This window comes from Carex rostrata, chromosome 9, assembly GCF_964058835.1.
Source record: "Carex rostrata chromosome 9, lpCarRost1.2, whole genome shotgun sequence".
Classification (NCBI taxonomy): Eukaryota; Viridiplantae; Streptophyta; class Magnoliopsida; order Poales; family Cyperaceae; genus Carex; species Carex rostrata.
In genome coordinates, this window is record NC_135926.1 from 13,347,324 (window position 1) to 13,367,098 (window position 19,775).

The 19,775-nt window shown below is 35.1% G+C and overlaps 1 protein-coding gene and 2 long non-coding RNA genes across 3 annotated transcripts; 1 reads left to right on the plus strand and 2 right to left on the minus strand.

The window, feature by feature from the left end:
• Nucleotides 1-308: 308 nt before the first annotated feature.
• On the minus strand, nt 309-1,391 carry LOC144559022 (uncharacterized). The gene is made up of 3 exons (XR_013513076.1): nt 1,226-1,391; nt 1,047-1,140; nt 309-388 (listed from the first exon to the last, which is right to left on the minus strand). It is a non-coding gene; the product is annotated as an uncharacterized LOC144559022 (long non-coding RNA).
• Nucleotides 1,392-4,052: 2,661 nt separating this feature from the next.
• LOC144559572 (FRIGIDA-like protein 4b) lies at nt 4,053-6,363 on the plus strand. The gene is made up of 3 exons (XM_078308635.1): nt 4,053-4,916; nt 5,349-5,524; nt 5,845-6,363. The coding sequence occupies exons 1-3, from the start codon at nt 4,073-4,075 to the stop codon at nt 6,199-6,201; spliced, it is 1,377 nt and encodes a 458-aa protein (XP_078164761.1). The 5' UTR covers nt 4,053-4,072; the 3' UTR covers nt 6,202-6,363.
• A 9,642-nt stretch (nt 6,364-16,005) lies between these two features.
• LOC144559724 (uncharacterized) lies at nt 16,006-19,556 on the minus strand. The gene is made up of 3 exons (XR_013513215.1): nt 19,258-19,556; nt 17,421-17,529; nt 16,006-16,268 (listed from the first exon to the last, which is right to left on the minus strand). It is a non-coding gene; the product is annotated as an uncharacterized LOC144559724 (long non-coding RNA).
• Between the last annotated feature and the right edge of the window lie 219 nt (nt 19,557-19,775).

The window sequence follows — 19,775 nt, forward strand, 5'->3', positions numbered from 1 at the left end:
CTGCCTGATCCCAATTTACACAGCATACAAAGCAATTTACACAGCATACACAGCAAATCGATACAAGTGCAGAATACGAGTTAACACTAAAACACATACACAGCAAATTATAATTTAACACTAAAATTCATACAAACAGTGATAAAATAGAGAATACGAGTTAGCAAATACAAAACAAATACAAACAGTGCAGAATACGAGTTAACACTAAAATCCATACAAACAAAATAGGGGAAGAGTTTGCTTCCTCTTGATACCGGTGTCGGTGTTGCAGCACTTGCTACCGGTGTTGCAGCAGAGCACTCTCTAGGGGAAGAGTTTGCTTCCTCTTGATTAGTGGGTTCTTGCAAAGTTTCCATTACAATATCTTGTGGGGTTTCCATTTTTCCTATCAAAATAGAAGTATTTGATCAGTTGCTGCTGAACATTAATAAAAAAAAAATTCAGATAAGCAATTTCATTCAAATTAGTCACTGCCTTACTATCTAAAATAACATGATCCTATATTGTCTTAACATTTCAGAATAAAACAATAGTAAAAAAATAACTTATAACAGATTACTACTATGTAAAACTTAACAAATAAGAAAACTATACAACAAATATTATTAAACTAACTATATATGTTTACCTAAGCTCTCACTACTACATATAAAGATGACATTTGATATCATAGAATTGTGCAATTTGAAAATTAGTTGTTTGAGACAGTAAGGCAGTGACTAATTAATTCAGCAAACATTAATCTCCTCTAATCAAAGTATAAATTCACCCTTATTAACCATCTAATATTTCAGATATCAAATTAATATTCACACTACAATATTTAGTATATGAACAAATTTAACAAGTCACAACATTTACATTTTAAATAATTAAAAATAACTATGAACACAACATTTACATTTACATTTTACTAATTTATTTTCCCTGTTCTTACTTTTAGCGAGTTTATTTTTCTTTTATTGCAGTATAGTTTTATGTGCCAGAAAATATAGCAAATAAAGCTAAAAAAAATATAAAAGTAACAAAGCTAGAAAACCAACCTGATTGCAATCAACGACTCCAGATAAATGTTGATAAACCTCTGTATATTGTAATCTTTGGATAGCTCAGATAGTACTTCAAAATATTGAATCCCTTTAGAAAAAGAAAAAGCGAAACCCTATTAGAATGCCAATGGTGATTAGGAGCGAGGGGGCAGAGTTGGGAATAGAGCAAATACCTAATTTCTTGTAGAACTGTAACAGTCTTCTTAGGGAAAATTTGGGAGCCGTGGAGGAAGAACCGTGGCGGAGACTAATGGCGGGGCAGATCGGTGGTATTTGATCGATGATGAAGCTTGTCGGAGAAAGGCGCAGCCGCGCAGATCGGTAGTTTTTGATCGACTGTGGTGGACCTGGTGGTCGCCGTGGAGGAACCGAGGAAGAGCGGCTAGGTTTAGGAGATGGCTTTTGATTTTCGGAAAGAGAGAAAGAGCGGCTAGGTTTAGGAATTAGGAGACTCAGTAAGGCTACGCTAAAATTTTTGGGTAAGGGTAATGAATTGGGCTGTGCTAAAAATTTTGGAAGACATATTATAAAAGAAAGGCCCGTCAGGCAGCCTTTGGGCTTTGATAAAATCCTAAGCCTGGCCTGGCCTGTTTCGAAGCCTGGCCTTACCTGGCCCATTACAGTGTCGGGCTGACCAGGTAATGGGCGGGACAGGCAGGTATGACCGGGCCGCCGGGCCGAACGGGCTTTTTTGCCATCCCTATATCCATAGCACCCCAGCCTAACTCTATATATATATATATATATATATATATATATATATATATATATGAGATGAGCTACGCTACTCCATGGAGTAAAACGTGTTTGTACTCCACGCCGTATTTTCATTTTGAAAGTCCAAACGACCGATCCGAACTATTAGATGTGATCTCCATATTGAAATGTGCTTGGAGACCAAATTTTACATTTTTTGTAATTTTTTTACTATTTATTAAGCAATTTTGAAAATTGTTGTGAACAGTAAAAACAGTAAAAATTTCTGAACCATCGGATCATCGATTTTCAAAATTGCTTAATAAATAGTAAAAAAAATTCCAAAAAATGTAAAATTTGGTCTCCAAGCACATTTCAATATGGAGATCATGTTGAGTGGTTCGAATCGGTCGTTTGGATTTTCAAAATAAAAATATAGTTCCATGGAGCACCAACGCGTTTACTCCATGGAGTAGCGTAGCTCATCTCATATATATATATATATGAAGAGGGTTCAAATGCTTTCATTTTTTGTGTCTCCATCATATCTCCATTTTTAAAAACTTTAATAACTCAAAATTTAAAACTTAAAAGTCAACATAAAACCGTTGGATATGATCTACATCATTTTATCTATGCATGTGTAAATGATTACATTTCAACTTTGTTTTGGTTGTCATCAAGAGCTTGTGAAAATGTAATAATGTTGATAATTTCTAGACGTTGATTTTTTAACTTATTGATTCATATATAAACAAAACCGAAATGTGATAATTTTTTATGAGCACATAGAGAAAATAACATCGATCACATCTAACGTTTTATTTTTGAAGTTTATGTTTAAATTTTGAGTTATTAACGTTTTAAAAATAGAGAATTGGTGGAGGCACAAAAAATGAAGGCATTTAAACCCTCTTTTCTCTATCACACACACTAGGGCTGCAAACGAATCGAACCAAATCGAATTTGTCCTAGTTCGAATTCGAATTCGAAATTATTTCAAACCGAACGCAGTTCAAAATTGAAATAGATTTCAAACCTAAAAAGCTAGTTCGAATTCGGTTCGGTATAATTCGAACTAGTTTGATTTGATTCGAAATTGAAAGCTTAAAGGGAAAGAAAAAGCTTAAAGCAGCATAAAGGGAAAGCTTAGTTCGAATTGCATTAAAATTTTCGAATTCATGAAAGTAGAGGAGGGGATAAAAAATTTTTGGGCTTGTAACTTCAGGAAGAAGGCGTGAGAGGAAGAAGAGGTGGGGAGTGGGGACCATTACTCCACAGGAAATAAATCTGCTGTTATTCTAGAAGAATAACAGGAACCTGTTATTGCAATTTCAACGATTGATCTTCATTGAGATTCGTGCATAAAAAACATTCTTTCTTAGGATTCGTATATGAAAAGATTTGAACGATTGAGATCAGAATAACAGGTTCTTGTTATTCCTTTAGAATAATAGCAGATTTATTTCTTACTCCACAAGCGTGCGTGCCTTGGTTTTCGAATCGAACTGGACCACACAAAATCGAACTGGGCCTGGGCCAATTTATTGCGAAAATCCTCACGCCAATTCAGTATAAATCGAATTGGGCCAGATTCGCGAACCACACGAATCGAACTGGTTTGAATTGGGCCTGGGCCAATTTTTTTTTCAAATTTTTTCGAATCAAACTCAAATCGAATCACGAATCTCGAATTTTTTGTGCACCCCCTAACACACACAATTAAGAAAATGAGTTATTAGTCTTCATAATCAGTTTAAAATAAATTTAATAGTTTCCCTATAATGCACATTTTTATTTTTGAATAAATAATGAAATGTATATTTTATAAATAAAATGAGTTATAATAGATCGAACAATAAATTTGAATAATTTTGATGTTATGAATTTTAGAAGAAGAATTACGTAATTTTGATATATATATTTTAGAGATATACATGAAATACCTTCTTTATTTGAACACAAGCTATTAAATCATGTTAACCTAATATTTTTAAATGTGTGCGACTTCTATGCAGTACATGTGAATTTTTAAGCAGACTTATATATACGTATTTTAAAATAAGAATTGAAATATGTATAAATAAATATACAGTAATATGCAATAAAGTACGGTATCCTACAAACAACCATGGCCGCATTGAACGAATTTTAATAAAGTGTATTAACCCAGTTAACCTTAAATAACATGGGCCTTTAAATGCGGCTTACTAATTAACAGGCTTGATTTAGCCCAGTTTTAAAATCCAAACCCATTAAAGACTGAACAAGAGAGAACCAGATAGATAATAGGGCTTTCTTTGTCACTGAACAGAGAAGCAACAATGGCGACTGAGGTACCCGTTCCAGAGGCAATCCAAACCCTAATTGCCAACCTTGAAACCCATAGAAACCTCATCACTACTCTCTCCACCATCACCAAAACCCTAACTGAGCACTTCAACTCAGTCGAGAAAACCCTCTCCACGCGCGCCAACTCACTCGATGTATCCTTACAAACCCTCGAGTCAGATACTCATCAAGCCCTCCAATCCCTCGACGAAAGGGAGGCGTCCATTCCCAATACCGAGGCGGCAGCGGCCGTTGATCTCCAGTCCCGTCGAGACGCCATCGTAGCTGAGATAGAGTCTCAGACTGCTCCGGCATGTACGGATGTCCGTACGGACCTGAGCTGGATCTGTCGGAGAATGGACGCCTCTACACTGTGGAGGTACTGCTCGGAGAATAGAAGGGAGATATATGCGATCAGACAAGATATAACGGGTGCACTGGAGGAGGCGCTGGATCCGGCAAGGCTTGTTGTCGATTCAATTGATGATTTTGTGTCGAGTGAAGTGGAGAGAGATACAGAAAACTGTTGGATCTTTGCCATGATGCTGAGGCAATTGTACGACAAAGAGGTGGCAAGTTGTGTCAGAGAGAAAGCTGCTGAGGTGGCATTGAAATGGAGGATGCGGTTTGGTGAGAGAATGACGAGGGAGATTGAAGGTGACGGGGAAGGAGAACCAGGTCGGCCAGAAGGACAACTGTTTCTGACAATGGTCGGTGTATTTCAGGCTCAGACTAGGTTTGAAAAGGAATATTTGGAGAAGGTTTTCTTGATTCATGGGAAAAGGAGAGAGGTTGCAAAGTATGCTCATGTGCTTGGTGTGACAGATAAAGTTGGAGGTAATTGTATAGGTTTCATATTTTGTGGTGTTATAATTATTGTTCTGTACACTTGATAAACTTGTTTATAGATATTGTGCTGTAATTTAGGAATTTCACAGTGGATGATTGTCAATTAAACTTGAATTATTATAATAACACAATACAAGAGCTCTACCATTGATTATTTTTTTCAGTACAACAACTAATTGTCATGATATCTGTAAAACTTATACATGCCTCTGAAAAAATTAAAAATTAGAAACATATATATGTCTGTGCAAATCCATATGCATTGTCCCACATTGAAAAAGAGGAAAATGGGAGCTGCAGCACATAATCCTTGTAAAATATGATACACACATATATGAGTTTCCATGCTTATTAGTGCTTTATAAAATAGTTGCCTTAAGGTATAATTTTCTTTCTCTTTTTTTTTTCCTTTGAATGCAGAAGTAGTTGCCAAGATGGCAAATGCAGGAAAAGAGATCGAGGCAATATATGTTGCACATGAGGCCGGCATGTTAGAACAGATTTCACCGGCTGATCTGCTCAAGTCGTATCTCCAAAAAGCAAAAGAAAAGGCTAATGCCTTTTTGAAAGCAGGAAAAGGTTCCGCTGCCTCTGTTGTAAGTTTTTTTCTTTATTAAATTTTTAATATCTGAATTCCTTAACTTGTCATTTACTACCATGATCAGTACTGGTTGTATACTATTGTTTCATACTAAATCAGTCATTTGCACACAAAAATTACATTTCTTCATGAATGTTGCCAAGTAAAAGAAAGATCAAATGAAAGGGATCACTTTTGTATTTTAATTTGAAATAACAGAAGCAAATTTAACATGTTAATCGAAAGCAATTTCATGTTAGAACCAATTATTGAAGTTATTTTTCTTGCACACATCTTGTTCAAAGAAGATTTTTAATATCTATATTTTTTTTTCAGGAATCTGCAAATAACCTAGAAAACAACTGCTTCAAGGCCGTGATAAAATGTGTAGAAACATGTAAGCTCGAGTCAAAATTCAATATTGTGAACATTAAAAGAAAGGTGGCCATAAATGAAAGAGAGAGAGAAGAGAAAAAGAAATTTGCGGCATTAAATCCATATGGCAAGGGTTTTGTACCACCAAATGGCCCACCCAAGGGAAAGAGGTCTGGGCCCACAGCTGTTTATCCACCCGCGCCATATCCTAATGGGTCGGGTGCACGGCGGTTTGGGGATTATGGGTCTTACAAGGGATCTGGATCTAATTATGGGGCACAATCATCTTATTATGGGCGTGGCTCATACCCCTACTAGAACAAATTAGTTAGGTCTTTTCTCCTTTCTTTGCTCCCCCCCCCCCTCTATTTTTTGGTGGTTTTTTTTACAAGTCATGGTATTTTACTAATAGTATAACTCAGTTGCTTCTCTATGTTGATTTATTTGTTGTATATCATCTGCATCTATTTATTTGCTTCTTGTGTTCCCCTTCATGTTTAAACTTAAAAATTATATAAATATTCTAATTTTAAGAGGCACTGATAAATCCCACCAAAGTAAGAATTCACATCCTCTCCAATACCTGATAAGGAAATCTTTTACAATTACTAGATCTGAACCGTTCTTTTTAACTTGGCACGAATCTCAAAACCCAAAAATACTGCCTCCTATTGAATACCAAATCGGTTGAAATTTAATCTCAAACAATAACTCCTATTGAATACCAAATCGGTTGAAATTTAATCTCAAACAATAAAGTGAGGGTAATCCTCTGCAATACCGGAGAGGATATGAATTCCCAAAGTATTGAATTCATTGCACAATTAACTTAGAGGCATTACCTTTATACAGAACAATTATTCAATTCATATATTCAATTCATATACTAACAATTTAATGACCGTTATATTATGTGAAAAATGGTAAATTCAGTGAACACTTAGCATGATCTATCCATTTCCAGCTTCGAAAACACGTGATGAATTGATGATTTTGAAAAAAAAACGCGGACAAGTCACGAGTCAAGCCTTGGAACTTTCCAAGTTTAAATCATCATCATTGATTGCGACTTTGCGAGTCAGCAACGATCAAAAATCCCCCCCCTCATTCAAAAAAATAAAAGAGAAGAGAAGATTTCGGATCCTCTGTGGTAGGTGCCGGCCTTGTGGCGGTGAAGCGAATCATCAAAACTGAACTTCTCTAATCCCTCCAATTTAGAAACCTTTCTCACTCAAATTATAATTTTTTTTTTAACAATATCGTCCCCTTTTAAAAAAATAATATCATAAAATTATGTCTGAAATTTTCACTACATGTTTAAAAATATTCCTAACATATTTATTCAGAACTAAAAATGTTCATCATTTGTAATTATTCGAGATTTATGTGGGCCACAAATCTAATTTTATCAGGCTTCTAAATAGCTAGCTATAGCGGCGCTATAGCTTTTCCAGACCATAAACGCTAAGCTATGAGATAAAATTGCGCTAACTCAGCTACGACCGCTATGGCTATAATAGCTGACCGCTACTACCGCTATATGAGACCCGCTATAGCTACCGCTATGCTACATGTTTTTTTTTGCAATTTATATGAACTTATGTACTTCTATTCTTATTTCTAATGCTACATGGTCTTCTACGATAAGTATACTAAACCAAACTATATGCTTCTATTTTTATTTGTGATTTATTATATCATTCTATATCGAGAAATATTCAAATACTAATTATTCATTTTGATTACTCTTTTTATAGTATTCGTTTGTAAAATTATTATCGTTCGTTTCAATTGAAAGCTGATTTTGATTATTATTATAATTATAAAATGTTTAAATATGTATATTTACTTCATTTACCTTATAAAATTAATTGCTCTTTGTCTATTATAATATGTAATACCATGAAGTATAAACTATTAAATAATGTTACTTTTTAGATTTTTTTCATTCTTATTTGCGTAATTGATAAAAAGTATAGACTTAGATTAGTTGTCATTTAGTTGTTACATCAATTCTCTAATATTGATTATGTTGATAATTAGTAGAAATATAGAATATAAAATTTGAAAAGGGAAAATCGCTATGTGTGATAGCTTCCGCTATAGCTACGCTAATCGCAATAGCTTTTTTTTTTTTGTCTCCCCGCTATGTGATGTTTTTCAGTAATTCTGAGATAATAGAATTGAGAGAAAAATTCTGTATATTATTAATATTGGCTGAGTTGTTACAATGGGTATTTATATGGTCAAAAGTGAAAAAGGGCTGTTGGAAAGAAAAGTAACGGTAACTTTTTGTAAAGGAAAAAAGGTTGAGTAACTTTATAATTAGTTGCTCCCTTTATTGCCTTAATTTAGCCTATGATGATTATACCCTAAAAAAGGGTCCGCTGAGGCTAATCGAGTCCCTAATCCTATCTAATCCTATTTATTATTTTCAACACTTATTCTATTTATTTTCAACACCCCCCCTCAAGTTAGGCGTATAAATATCAATTAACCCTAACTTGTCTATATTTTGTTGAAATGGTTTAGGATCTAAACCCTTCGTAAAGACATCCGCTAATTGGTCTCCACTTCTTACAAATGGAGTCTCAATTTCTTTTGATTGAATCTTCTCTCTAATGAAATGGCAATCAACTTCAATGTGTTTAGTTCTCTCATGAAACACCGGGTTGGATGCAATATGCCGAGCCGATTGATTGTCACAAAACATTTGCATTGGCAATTGAGCTTGAATTCCAACATCCGAAAGTAATTGTTTGATCCATGTTAATTCACTTGCGGTAGATGCCATGACACGATATTCCGCTTCGGCACTTGATCTTGCTACCACATTTTGCTTCTTGCTTTTCCATGTGACTAAATTTCTGAATACAAAGGTGCAAAAATCGGTTGTCGATTTTCTATCGAAGCTTCCGGCCCAATCTGCATCGGAATAGCCACACACTTCATTAGAATTATTGCATTTCATAAAAATTCCCTTGCCGGGGGTTCCTTTTAAATATTTTAATATTCTCTCAATGGCCTCTAAGTGTGGTGTTCTTGGATTATGCATGAATTTGCTAATTTGACTTACGGAATATGAAATATCCGGACGAGTTACCGTAAGATAAATTAATTTTCCTACAAGTCGTTGGAATTGGTTTATGTCTTCTAATGGTTCACCATCCTCGGTATTTAGTTTGTATTTGCCATCTATTGGTATGGAGGCCGGTTTACTACCCAATTTACCGGTTTCTTCTAACAAATCTAAGGTGTATTTCCTTTGCGAGATAAATAGCCCTTGAATTGAATATGCTATTTCTATTCCCAAAAAATATTTTAAATAACCTAAATCTTTGATGTCAAATTTTTCTTTTAATTGCAATTTTATTCTTTTAATTTCTTCTTGATTATTTCCGGTGATTATAAGGTCGTCAACATATACTAGTACAACAGTAGTGTTAGTACCTATAATTTTAACAAATAAGGAATGATCGGCATTACTCATCTTAAAATTACAAGAAATTAAATAGGAGCTTAGTTTTCCATACCATGCCCCTGGAGATTGTTTTAATCCATAAATTGACTTGTTTAACTTGCAAACTAAGCTCTTATCATCTCCTTTTTCATGGCCGGGTGGTAAGTTCATGTATACCTCTTCTTCAAGACTTCCTTGAAGAAAGACATTCTTGACATCCATTTGGTATAGTTTCCAATTTTGATTTACCGCAATTGAAAATAAAATTCGTACGGTATTCATTTTGGCAACGGGTGCAAACGTCTCATAGTAGTCTATACCGTAGGTTTGTGTGTATCCTTTGGCCACCAAGCGAGCCTTGTACCGTTCTATGGTTCCATTACTATTATATTTAATCTTATATACCCATTTACACCCTACGGGTTTTTTATTTTGTGGTAATTGTACGATTACCCATGTTTCATTTTTTTTCAAGAGCTTTTAGCTCTTCTTTCATAGCTTTGATCCAAACCGGGTTATTAACGGCTTCAAGATAATCATTTGGTTCTTGTTCTTTTTCAATTGAGGTCAAGAAGGCTTTATGGTTGGAGGAGACATTACCATACGAAATAAATTTTTGTATAGGGTATTGTACCTTGTACGTTATAAAATCTCTTAGCCTTGTTGGAGGATTCTTTGTTCGGACGGACCTTCTCAAAGGTGTTCCTTCTATATTTTGACCTTCTTCACTTGATGAAATTTCTTCTAATTCCTCCTCATTTTCACTTTCATTGTCATTTTCATTTTCATTTTCATTTTCATTTTCGGTTGTGGTTCCAATTTCAATTGGTCTTACCTCTTCTATCAAAGGATTGGATTGGGGTAAAATATTCTCTTCGAAAGATTCTCTAATAGGCTCCTCATGTATTTTTTCTTTGTAATATAGCTCATTTTCTACAAAAGTTACATCTCTTGAAATGTATAATTTTTTGTTCTTAGGGTCATAGCATTTGTATCCCTTTTTTTGTGATGAATAACCCAAAAAAATGGTCTTAATTGAGGTGTGATCCAACTTGTCTTGTTTATTATTTTTGTGTACATAGCATGTACAACCAAAAATTTTCAAATGCTCTATATTAAGTTTTCTTTGGTAAAGGATTTCTAATGGGCTTTTGTATTCTAAGTTAACACTTGGCAATCTATTTATTAAATATGTAGCGGTAAGAACAGCATCCGACCAATAAGTTTTTGGAACATTATTTTGAAATAAGAGTACTCTAGTCATTTCAAGTAAATGTCTATTTTTTCTCTCGGAAACACCATTTTGTTGAGGTGTGTAAACGCATGTTGTTTGATGTGCAATTCCTTTTTCTTTAAAGAATTTTGAAAAATTTTGATTTACAAATTCCGTTCCATTATCGGATCTAAAAATCTTAAGTTTAGCTTCATATTGATTTTCTATGAATTTATAAAAATCTAAGAATTGTGAGAATACTTCACTTTTATCTTTCAAAAAATATAACCAAGTTATTTTAGAGAAATCATCAATAAATATGACAAAATGTTTGTATCCATTATAAGAGTTAATTGGGGCGGGTCCCCATACATCCGAGTGGACTAAATCAAATGGTTTCCCGCTTTTACAACTTGATAATTTAAAAGGCAATCTAGTATGCTTTCCTAGCTTACAAGTCTCACAATTACTATTATCTATTTTTGAAAAATTAAAAACATTCTTTAAAATCTTGTCGGAAGGATGCCCAATTCTTCTATGCCAAAGTACGCCTAATTCTTCATTTTTGGTAGTATTAAGATTGAATTTTTCTTCATTCAAATAATAAAGCCCATTTTCTAGAAATCTTTCACCAATCATAATCTTGGTTATCCGATCCTGAAAAATCACATTTTTTGTCAAAAAAATGAGTTCACAATTTAACTCATTTGTGATTTTACTAATGGATAATAAATTGGATGAGCAATTTTTTAAATACAAGACATTTGGTATTATTTTTGAGAAAATAATTATTGAGCCTTCTCCAATAATTTCCATTTCATCACCATTTGCCACAGTTACAAATTTTTTGGTTTCGTATTTCCTAAAAGAGGATAATAATTTCTTATTTCCGGTCATGTGATCTGTGGCACCCGAATCCAATATCCATTTAGAATTATTTGAAAAATAAGTTAGATTTGTAACACAAACCATACCAGAGGTATTTTGTTTTTCCTGTTTTTGATCTAGCAACATGGAGAGCTGCTGGATCAAATGCCTCATGGGATCCCGTGGGTCTGAAGCTGTGGTGATTTCAGCGGACGGTCCAGATCTCCCAGCGACACATTCGCTCCCTTCTCCATCCGCTAAAAACCCTCTCTTCTCTCTTTCGCCTATGCCCCGTTCCCAGCCGCCTCTTTCCCCTTTTCGATCTCCGGCTCCGCCTTTCTTGTGCCACTTGGGTCGGAGGTGAGGGTAGAGATACCAGCATCGGTCCTTGCTATGTCCCTCTCTTCGGCAATGATCGCACCTCACCGGTGCTTGGTCTCCTCTTACCTCCGACCTGTGGCTAGGGTTTGGTCTCGCCATTACTGAGAATGCCTTGGTTTCAATTTTTTCGGGAGATTGAACCACCATGACAGCCCTTCTCGTTTCTTCCCTATCTACCATGGCTGCCACCTCATCTGGGGTTGGTAATTCGGCTAGTAAAAGAATTTGAGACCTCACTGCCTCATATGTGGAATCGAGGCTTGCTAGGAACTGAAAAATATCATCTTGCTCTTCTCGCTTTTGAATTTCAGCGAGATCGGTTGTGGGAGGCCGGTATACCCTAAGTTCATCTTTCTTCTTTTGAAGGTAACCGTATAATTCCATTGTTGGTTGCCCTTGTTGCTGTTTTGCTTGTTGGTAATCACGTTGAATTTGGTAGATATGTGAGTAATTTTTTCTATGGCCATATAGTTGTTCGGCTCTTTGCCATATCTCTAATGCCGTATCTTTAAAAGAGAGCAACTCAGATACCTTTGGTTCCATTGTTGCAAGTAACCAAGTGATGACGGTATGATCGCTCACTTTCCATCTTGCAAGTGCTCTCTTTTCGGGTTCAGTTGGGGGATTTGATTGTTTAGGAGCCTTGCCCTCAGGATCTATATGCTCACTCTTTTCTCGGCCACTTAAGGAGAAAATTACTTGCCTTGCCCACACATGGTAATTTCTGCCATCTAGCATTACCCCTGTGAGTTTCTCATGACTTTGTGACATTGTGATTTTCGGTTTACAGCCACTGGTGCTGTTGCTGGTATTGATTTACAGCTGCTTGTGCTGTTGCGAGAATTTTGATTTCGGAAATTTTGATTTACAGCTGCTTGTGCTGTTGCTGATTTTTCTCTCTTGAGTCGGGATTTTAATCCTGCTCTGATACCATGATGTTTTTCAGTAATTCTGAGATAATAGAATTGAGAGAAAAATTCTGTATATTATTAATATTGGCTGAGTTGTTACAATGGGTATTTATATGGTCAAAAGTGAAAAAGGGCTGTTGGAAAGAAAAGTAACGGTAACTTTTTGTAAAGGAAAAAAGGTTGAGTAACTTTATAATTAGTTGCTCCCTTTATTGCCTTAATTTAGTCTATGATGATTATACCCTAAAAAAGGGTCCGCTGAGGCTAATCGAGTCCCTAATCCTATCTAATCCTATTTATTATTTTCAACACTTATTCTATTTATTTTCAACACTATGCCGCTATAATCGCTATTTAGAATCTTGAATTTTATTCATCCAAATATGCTTCTGATATGAATACGGAATCACAGATAATTTTGCAAATTCGGATCCGGATATTTCTTAAATAAGAAGAAGGAAAATATATATTAAAATATGAATAATTTGATTAATATCCAAACAGGTCAGATATACGATATTATGCGTAACTCAAATTCTAATAGGCCGGCTACTCTCGTTTCTCTCTCATTTCTCTCTGATTTTTTTTATGCAAAATACTTATATATATATATATATATATATATATATATATATATATATATATATATATTAATAAGCTTTTGTTACAATATCAATTGTAAGAGTAAATAAGTTAAAAAGATATAAATTGCCACAGGGAATCCAAATTCTAAATTTGAAAACAACTTTAGAACGATACCACGGAGAAGAGAAGAGAAGAGAAAAGAGAAGGAAAAGCAGAATTGATGAATGCGTGGTGACAATTGCAGCTGTAGATGCTTCGCATCGCCATCTGCCCAGCTTCCTCCGTCTCACATCAAAGCATTTGTTTTGATTTTTCTTTCTTCTTTCCAGAAGCAAATCAAAATCACATAAAATAATATAGTATACCGCTCGGGTAGGTAAATATTTTAACAGACTAGTTTTCACTTTATGCAGCGCACGAACAGTATGCAGTGCTGTTTTTATTTTATTGTCCATGCGCTGCATGAAGCTAAAACCTCTCTGTTAAAATATTTACCCTCTCCCCTTTAGTGGGCTCCACGTTTCCTACGTCAAACTACGGAAGCTAAATTATCGCTTCGCTTGGACCCTCTGACCATTCCAATTTGGATTTCCTCTGCAATTATAATTGTAGGCTCAATTCAGTACATTTTGTTATTGAACGCCGGCCTATAAGAAATAAAATGTTTCCTTAATTTAACTTCAGAGTATAAATTATATCTTGTATCTTATATCATACATTTGGGAACACCTAGCTTGGATTCTACAAGGTAAAATTGTTAGAATTGTAGAGGTTTGACTCGTACCAATATATTCTTCTTTCCTTCCAAGTAGTCAAAGGCAGGCGGTCTTTTACTTTTCTAGGCTTCTAACAATAACACATAAAACATCCCTATATAAAGTTAAAAAATATCGTTACACTTATTCCTATATAAGTACCACATCCCCTTTTAAATTCTTCCTCCTAGTCACACAACACATTTCTCTTTCTTTCAAGTTCAAAACTACAATTTCTAAAGCTAGCTAGCTAGTTTCTCTCAAGTCTTAGATTGAAGATGAGTTCTGTAAGAGCATCAACCATGCTTTTGTTTACCTTCTTCCTTTCCGGTCTCGCATGGCTAGCGCAAGGCCAGACGAGTACTACGTCGAGCCGTCACATTGATGGAAGCGCAATTGATCAAGGAATAGCTTATGTTCTCATGCTTGTAGCACTCTTGGTTACCTACTTCGTTCATTAGTTTTTCTTGCTTATCATTCTTTTCTTAAATTTGAGAATATGCCAACTCTTTTGAGTTATTGATTTATTCATGTGTAAGTTGTGATACTAAAAAATCACTACATTTTAGTATTCATTCATGTGTAATTAATTAAGTTGTGATTACTAAAAAATCACATCATTTTTTATTGATTTATTCATGCGTGAGTTGTGATTACTAGAAAATCACTTGATCAAAGATGATTAGGGGTGTCAATGGGTACAATACGAGTCGGGTAGAAGCATTTTCATACCCATGCCCACTAAGAATGACCTTATCCATATTCTATTCTTACCAATTAAAAATTGATATTATCTTACCCTACTCTTACCCGTTAAAATTATCAGATAATGAAACGGTAGAGGGTGATTAACAAATAATACTAGTATAATAATTAATTTTATTATATTTTACAAATAGAACATCAAAACTCATTTATTTCGCACATATACAATGACATTACTAATAAAAATAAAAATAAAATAAATGTGTAATCAATTTCAACTAAATTGTATTTTTTATAAAACAAAAGAATTCAAAAACAAGAATATATCTTCCTACAAATTCAATTATTTAATTAAAGAACAAGACATGCAAATAAAAGTAATATGTTTAATATTTTTCTTACAACAAAAATAATACACTAAATAACCTTATATAATTATTGCTCAAACATTACCATATTATTATATTTTATATAATTACCCTATAGGGTAACGGGTACGAAATAGTCTTTACTCGTACCCTTAGCCGTTTAGCTAATGAAAAAAAATCATTACCTATACCCAATAAGCTAACAAAAAAAAACCCTTACCCATACCCGCCTTATCAAATATGGTACGGGTTGGGTAAACGGTTAAAAGGGTATCATTGACACCCCTAAAGATAATGGACCATCTAATAATTGTGATTTTCTACTTATCTAGAAAAATAGTAAAAATTCTAAAAAAATCAAGGTTCTAAATAGCGATTATAGCGGCATAGCGGGGAGACCAAAAAAAAAAGCTATTGCGAATAGCGTAGCTATAGCGGAAGCTATCACACATAGCGATTTTCCCTTTTCAAACTTTATATTCTATATTTCTACTAATTATCAACATAATCAATATTAGAGAATTGATGTAACAACTAAATGACAACTAATCTAAGTCTATACTTTTTATCAATTACGCAAATAAGAATGAAAAAAAATCTAAAAAGTAACATTATTTAATAGTTTATACTTCATGGTATTACATATTACAATAGACAAAGAGCAATTAATTTTATAAGGTAAATGAAGTCAATATACATATTTAAACATTTTATAATTATAATAATAATCAAAATCAACTTTCAATTGAAACGAACGATAATAATTGTCACACCCCAAACCAAGAATTCTGGATTAAGATGTGATCAACCTCGCCTCGTGCTTAATTAATCATTAAGCACGCAAGGCTAACCATAAATAATAAATCAAACAGCAGCGGAAGCAAAAATAATATAAATATCAAGCATCAGTCACATAGCAAATAAATAAACATACACATACATAACATATAATTCGATCCATCTCGGATCCAAATAACACCATCTATAGAAGGGGATACATGATCTATCGAGCTCGTATATATAACACAGGAAATACGAGACTCGTAAACCTGATCAAAAGTCTAACTCTAGCTAATCAAACGGTGGGGCCATCGGGGACAACTCTTGACAACTCCTGCTGCGGATCGCCAGATGCTGTACCTAAAACCCACGAAACAACTTGTGGGTGAGCGACGAATCGCCCAGTATGTGACCCAGAATTATCCCCTCAGGGATCCTCTACGGTCAAAGCACTTTTATTTATAAAATGAATGCAATTAAAAATATGCACATGTGTGAACTTATATTAATAGCTAATAGAATTTGCAATACTTTTGAATGATGCCATGATGCGATTAATCTATTATGCCAACATGCGAAATAAACCCAAAATAAAATCAAGGTGTAATATCGGATATAAATCAAGTCGGAATCCAGTACTCCTTGCACTGTGTGCCCAAATACAATAATAATAATATGGATAAAGAAATCACCCCGTGCCGTGCCAATAGGATCAAAAAGATCCAAACAATATAATCCAAGGACTGTGATCAGAGTGCAATGATACACGTTGCCTAGTGACATCGAGCATTGCTCCACAAGATAATAGCACACTAGCCGATGGTTATATCAAATCCAATGTGTCATCTCGCCTAACGATTCGTCACCCAAACATATCCAATAGGAGAAATCATACAATGCAGGTCGTAAAAAGTTAATCTCCTTCCTCATGAGCAGAAGAGAACTCTACCGTCTGGCCAGTCCAATAGGTACGCCACGCATGATTCCACAAGGCTCGAGACCGGCTGAGACCGGCTGAGTCCGGCTATGAGTCCGGCTATGAGTCCGGTCATTGGGTCCGGCTTGAGCCCGGCACAACCGTAGGCTCCCGTTGACCCCCGTTGACTCCCGTAGACTCCCGTAGCTCCCGTAGGCTCCCGTAGCTCGACCTTGGAATCCCGTTCTAGGCAAAGTAGCTCCTAATGTAGGGAGGGAACAAATCCCGAATCGTATCGTGCCACAGAACTCGCATGCGTATGCACGTAATAATAATATAGTCTTTTACGAGAAGAAGACAGCTAATAGCCTAATATTCTAATAAGATACATATATAATATTATTTAATTACTCTACTCTTAAAATACAGTAAATTCGAGTTTTTCAGGGTTCATGCAATTCTACCTACAGTGCAGAAAGGATAAACATGCTCTACAGTTTTAAGGCAACTACTTAAAAATAAAGTGCGGATGTCAGGTCAGATGGATCGACTGGTAAGAGTACGCCCACGAAAAGAATAATTCAGATATCCCACACCTGTAGGGCTGGAGTCTCTGTCGCTAATAATCAACGTGCTCCGCGTATGCTCCGAACTGCGGGTCAGTCGGATCGATCCACGGATCAGACTCGTACGGAGTCGACTGATCTGAAATCACGAAATTACACTAATTAAAATCTACGCTAAATTATTCTAACCCTCGCCCCAGTTAATATGTAAATTAAATTATCAATTATTTCGATTTTATAAAGGTTATCGATTCAGTCAGCCCGACTGAACCAGTTAGTCGGATATTAATTATTTACTTTGATTTAAATTATCCAAATTTTAATTCTAAATAATTTATAGTTTTAATAATTTAATTTGAAGATAAGTTGCTTATAAAAAAAAAAAAAATTCTAAAGTCGAAATATTCGTAAAATTATTATTCGTGAGTTACATAAATCTTTTACATGTTCTTACCTAATTAGTATATCCTAATTACTTAGCTATTTGCTTTATTCTAACTTAACTATAATTATTCTAACCAATTGAATTGCATTTTCGAAGAATTAATTTATTATTAAAAATTCCTAATATTACTATTCTTATAAAAGTGCATAACTTATGTAATTATTACTAAACTAATAAGTATTATAATATGTCTTTAGTTATAGTAAAATTTAGATACGTAAACTTGTTTTACGAAAATTTTAGAAAAGAAATGTTTACCTACTTTACGTGTTTTGCTAATTATTTCTAAGTCGAGCAGTTCGTTATTTTATAACTAATCTAATTCTACGTATAATTAGTCGTTTCGAATCTAAGTCAGACATAATATTTTTCTGTTACTAATTAATCGTCATTTATTAATTAGCAATGAGTTTTCGTACAAGTTTGAAAATGTTTAAAAGGAATGTTTTAATTTTAAAAACCTCTTATGAAACTTTTATTTTTATTTTAATGTGTTGGGTGTTTTAGTTGGGTTTGTTTCGGGATCATACAGGTGTCCAATCGGGTTATTATAGTATCTGCTTAAATTATGTTATGAGTCATCATCGAGGCATCAGACCCTGGACGGTATAATCATTTCCCGAGCTAGTTCAAGTTTACGTAAGCATTCGATTTTAATTCGATTCCTCATAAAACTTAAACTTAAAAAGCCACGTTTTAAATCCGACAATTACGCTTTTTGGAAAAATTCCAAATACCATAATTATTAATAAAGCCAAGCCCACATTCTTTTATTTAATTTCTGCATAGGCCCATAAAGAAAGCCCAAGCTTTCCTCAATTTATTAATAACTTGATTTCGGCCCAGCAGAAACCATAGGCCCATAAGGCCCCCTTTTATTATTTGTTTTACAAGGGCCCAATTCCAATTTCATACATATTTTCAAAACAATCCCTTCTTAAATTTCAATTATCACAAGGACCTACATTATGCGTAAACAACCCCCACAATTCAGAACATCACGAAAGGGGTCCCTGTCAGATCAATATTGGTTACCAGTAATTACACTAGGTCTGTACCGACTGGTACCAGTACCAGAACTCAAGCAAAATAGCACAACCAGGCTGCACGGAACAGAGGTCAAACAGCACCAGATAGGGAAAACAACAAGCAACCAGCATCACAGCAGATAGGAAAAAAAACAGAACTGGTACGATTCAGTACCAGTTACCAATCAATACAACAATGCAGGGGGGGTAAGTGCATCATACAACAATTCACAAGGGTAGTAGCAAAGCACAAGCCAAGCAACATAACACACTGACAAGGCAGCAGCAAGGCGTAAATTAACACAGCCCCCAGGTCAAAACTTTGCCGAGAAAATCAACAACTCGAGCAAAGGGCCAAAAATTCGATCACATAAACGAGTGTTTTAGAGTTTACCCGATTGAGCTAGCACGAGATGGATTGGGAAAAGAACAGCCGGCTCCAAGCGAATACCAGAACAGCACCGGGCCAACACCAGCACGGCACCAAGCAAGCGCCAGTCAGAACAGTCACAACAATCACCAAGCAAAGGAAATCAGAGCACACCGAGACAATGGAATCAGCGAGCACCAAGACAGTCACTACTTAGCACCGAAATTTTCACACTAGAACAACCAATTCAGAGGGAAAACAGAAATTTATAGAGGGAGATGCAAGTTTTTCTCAACACATGAGACAAGGCACAGGGGCATCACTATCAATGGCAAAAAAAACAAAGGGAAAAACCAGAGAGAGAGCTGAGAGGGGAATTTATAGCAACTCACACCATTTCGTACACGAGGGGACGGGTCAGTCTTGCAGGGACAACCATCTGACAGCCGTGCTGCCGAGGTCATCGCCCACGAGGGTGAAACGATGGGAGCAGGTGGAGAATGAAGAAAATCGCGACCACTCGAACCAAAGGCGGGATTTTT